The 3,715-nt window shown below is 65.2% G+C and overlaps 1 protein-coding gene across 1 annotated transcript; it reads left to right on the forward strand.

Annotated features, from left to right (window-relative positions):
- The first annotated feature begins 2,144 nt into the window (after positions 1-2,144).
- Positions 2,145-3,395, forward strand: FOXL3 (forkhead box L3). Its single transcript, XM_028485286.2, is given in 4 exon segments — positions 2,145-2,251; positions 2,571-2,739; positions 2,989-3,325; positions 3,328-3,395. Coding segments are annotated over 4 exon segments (681 nt in total).
- The last annotated feature ends 320 nt before the right edge of the window (positions 3,396-3,715 follow it).

A 3,715-nucleotide genomic window follows, 5' to 3' on the forward strand; every position in this document is an offset into this window, starting at 1 on the left:
CTATTCAATTAAGCTAGGGAACAAATTGAGCTGTTTCCTCCACCATCCGCTCTTTCATGCTTCAGAAGCCCCTCCCTGTCTCAGGACCTGCAGCACCTCTGGGACGGGGCAACAGCTGGCTGCCACCTTCCCCGGGCAGTTTCTGTTTTGTTCCAGGAGGGAGCTGTGCGATTCCATACCCCAAGGCCTGGCACGCAGGAGACGTTTCCAGATGGTCCCCCGCTCCCTCGCTTCCTCCCGCGCATCCAGTGAGGTCCACGAGCGAGCCGGTCCACGAGAGAGCGGGACGTGCTTCCACCTGTCCTGTCCGGGGCTCTGGGCTCTCCCGCCGGCACTCGCATGGCTTCAGCAACTCACCATCCTGTCCCCCCACCTGCTGCAGGTAAGTGGGCGTTCAGACCCGCGCTCCTCTGATGGGCCTGCTCCCCTGGGCTTGAGTCGGCTGCCCTGAAACCTTAGTTCTCTGACAGATTCAAGAAGAGTCATGATTGTGCAGAGTTCTGGTTTTATTGCTGTGCGGGTAGGAGTCCTGCTATTTTCACTGTGCAGACCTGCCTCCGTCAGAGCTTCACCCAGGTCTCGGCTGTATCAGCCGCCAGTCCCTCCGTGCTGCTGGAGGTGCCCGTGATGTGGCTGGACCACAGCTTGTCCAATGCTTCCCTGTTGAAGGACATCTGTGCTGATTCCAGTTTGGGGAAAAGAGGAACAAAGCCACTATGAACAAGTGTCACAAGTGCTTGTGTGAAGTTAAGTCTTCACTTGGGATAAACGCCCAAGAGTGCAACTGCAGGGTCACAGGGTAGTTGCAAGTTTAGTTTTTAAACAAACAACCAAAATGTTTTCCCAAGGGCTGTACCGGTTTAGGTTCCCACGTTCCAGCATTTTAGATTTTGACACCTGGTAGAGAGGAAGCTGTGGAGCCAATGAATGCATCTGAGCCTGAGCACACCTCAGATCCCACCCGAACGGGAGCCAAAGCGGGAAGGGTGCTGGCATAGCTGCCCCGGTGGCCCCGGGTCCTGGACACGCCCCACCCCAGCAGGCCCCCCACTCTTCCTCAGCAAGGTGGGCAGCTGCAGGCCGTCCTGCGCCAGTGGGCTGCACTGAGCACAGGTCGTTTCAGAGCTACAGGTGCAGCTTTGAAGGCAAAATCTTCTGCAAGACAATCCAGGTGTCCTGGCCTTGGGCAGACTCACAGCCAGGGCTCGTGGCCGGAATTCTGCAGATTATTCATGGAAATGCCTTTGGGTGGCACGTCCAACTTGAAACAAAGGGGCCCCCTTAAGATCCCACCTCACTTCTTCTTCCTAAGGCGTCCTACCCCTGTCTTCTCTCCCACGTGCCCTCACCGGTGGCCCCCTCCCACCAGAAGGGACCAGTGAAGCAGTGGCTTGGCTGATGAGAAGTGGAGGCTCTTCACCGCAGGCCGCAGGAGCCGGTTACAGGGCAGGTGGCCACTGGGCTCAGAGCCCCGCACCGGGCCCCTGGAGGAGGGGACAGTGAGAGCCAGTGTGTCGGGGACACAGGCTGCTGGAGGATGTGTTGGACCCTGTGTCTCTGGCCTGGCTCTTATCCAGTGTCCAGGCAGGACACACCCTGACCACCGCTGCTCTGGGGCTGCAGGCCGGAGGTGCAGAGCCTGGCGGGGAGGGCCGATAGCCCCCGCCCTGTCTGTGGCCTGGCTCCTGGCAGCGCGGGAGCCCACTCTGGGGATCCAGGAGCCGGGGAAGAATCTACATGTCTGGGGGTGCGCCCAGGCTTGGTGGACCCAGCGAGCTCCGCCCTGAGGTCTGGGGCCGGCGCCGGAAGCGCGAGGCGCGCAGGCCAAAGCGGGGGTGGTGGGCGCCCCGCCCGTCGGTCCACCCAGCGCGGGTCCCCCCTCCTGCCGCCGGTCCGAGGCCCACCGCGAGCCCGCTCCGCTCCCCTCGGCGCTCCACCGGCGACGGGATTGGATGCGAGAGGACGGGGTGGGGGCGGGCGGGGGGACCCCAGAAACCCGGGTTCCCAGCTCGGGAGGAGAGCAGCCGGCAGTTCAGACGCCGCTGCGCCGCGCCAGCGAGAACCTCCGCGCAGAGCTGCAGCGCCGGCGGGCGGCGCGGAGGAGGCGGCAGCAGCGGCGGCCCCGCGGGCTCCCGGCCACCACGATGTTTGACAGCTCGCAGTATCCCTACAATTGCTTCAATTACGACGCCGACGACTACCCCGCGGGCGGCTCGGACGAGGAGAAGCGGCGCACGCGGCCGGCGTACAGGTGACCGCGGAGCCGGGGCGGGGCCGCAGGGGACAGCGGCCTTCCGCCGCGAGGGGGCCAAGACCCGCCTGGGAGGAGGGAGGGGTCTCTTCTCGTCCGCACTTGTGGAGGTAGCCGAGAAGGTTCCCCACCCTCCCCGGGGACCCCCAGGTGTGCGGGAGAGCGTCTGGGGTCTGCGCAGAGCGGCGCTGAGAGTTCGCGGCGCCCTGGGGAGGCAGAGCAGAGCGGTCCGGCCGGGAAGGGCAGGCGGGGGAGACGCCAGACGCGCCCCGGGGTCCCGCCCCCGGCGCCCGCCTGGCCTGAGCGCCCCTGTTTGCAGCTACATCGCGCTGATCGCCATGGCCATTCAGCAGAGCCCGACGGGCAAGGTGACCCTGTCGGGCATCTACGACTTCATCATGCGCCAGTTCCCCTATTACCGCGCCAACCAGCGCGCCTGGCAGAACTCCATCCGCCACAACCTGTCCCTCAACAGCTGCTTCGTCAAGGTGAGCCCCTTCCCCGCCCGCCCCCGAGCGGCCCCTGAGGGTCCCAGGCCTTGTGACACCTGGACCAAGTCACCCCTGGATGGCGGAGAGGAGGGCGCACCGGCTCACCGGGCGGCGTCCCGAGCCCCAGGTCGGGGTGCGTCGTCCCAGCGCTGCCCAGGGCTCACCCTAAGCGGCCCTGAGTGAGCGCTCGCGGCGGGCGGGTCGCACCTGGGAGCCAGCCGCGCGCTGAGCCCCTCGCTCGCCCAGGTGCCGCGGACCCATGGCCACGAGAAGGGCAAAGGCAACTACTGGACCTTCGCCGGCGGCTGCGAGTCGCTGCTGGACCTTTTCGAGAACGGCAACTACAGGCGGCGGCGGCGGCGCTGCCCCAAACGCGAGGAGGCGAGGGGCACGCGCGCGGCCGAAGCGGAAGCGCCCCGGGGTCCCCCTGAGCCGGCCACTGCGAGGGGGAGCCCCGTCCCCCGCCGCGAGGCCCCGACCCCCGCCAGCCCCGCCGCCCTGGGGAGGGAGGCGCACAGCGACATCAAGTTCAGCATCGACTACATCCTCTCCGCCCCCGACCCCTTTCCGGGCTCAGGACGCCCTACGCGCAGGCGGGCAGATACCCCCAGCTGGAGGCCCAGCAAATGAACCTTCACCTTTGGACGATGTGAGAGGGGCTGAGGCTGCTCCGCCTCCGGGGCTGGCAGCCACTCAGTCTGGGGTCTTCTGGGTGGTTTGGGCCCACCTCAAGTGGAGAAGAGAGGTTCTGCCACACCCCACAAACTTCCACAGACTCAGGCTCAACGCTGAAACCAGCCTAGGCTGCAGGGAAAGACGGTGATCTGATGAAAGGCACTCATTTCCATATTGCGGCTTTATCCCTTCAGATGAAACCCATCGGGTTCCCGTTTGACGACCTAAGGGTTTGCTCTAGACTCACCGGGTGATCCTGCTTGAGGGCTAAGAACGTGGGTTCAGGGTCACATTCACT

This window comes from Physeter macrocephalus, unplaced genomic scaffold, assembly GCF_002837175.3.
Source record: "Physeter macrocephalus isolate SW-GA unplaced genomic scaffold, ASM283717v5 random_282, whole genome shotgun sequence".
NCBI lineage: Eukaryota > Metazoa > Chordata > Mammalia > Artiodactyla > Physeteridae > Physeter > Physeter macrocephalus.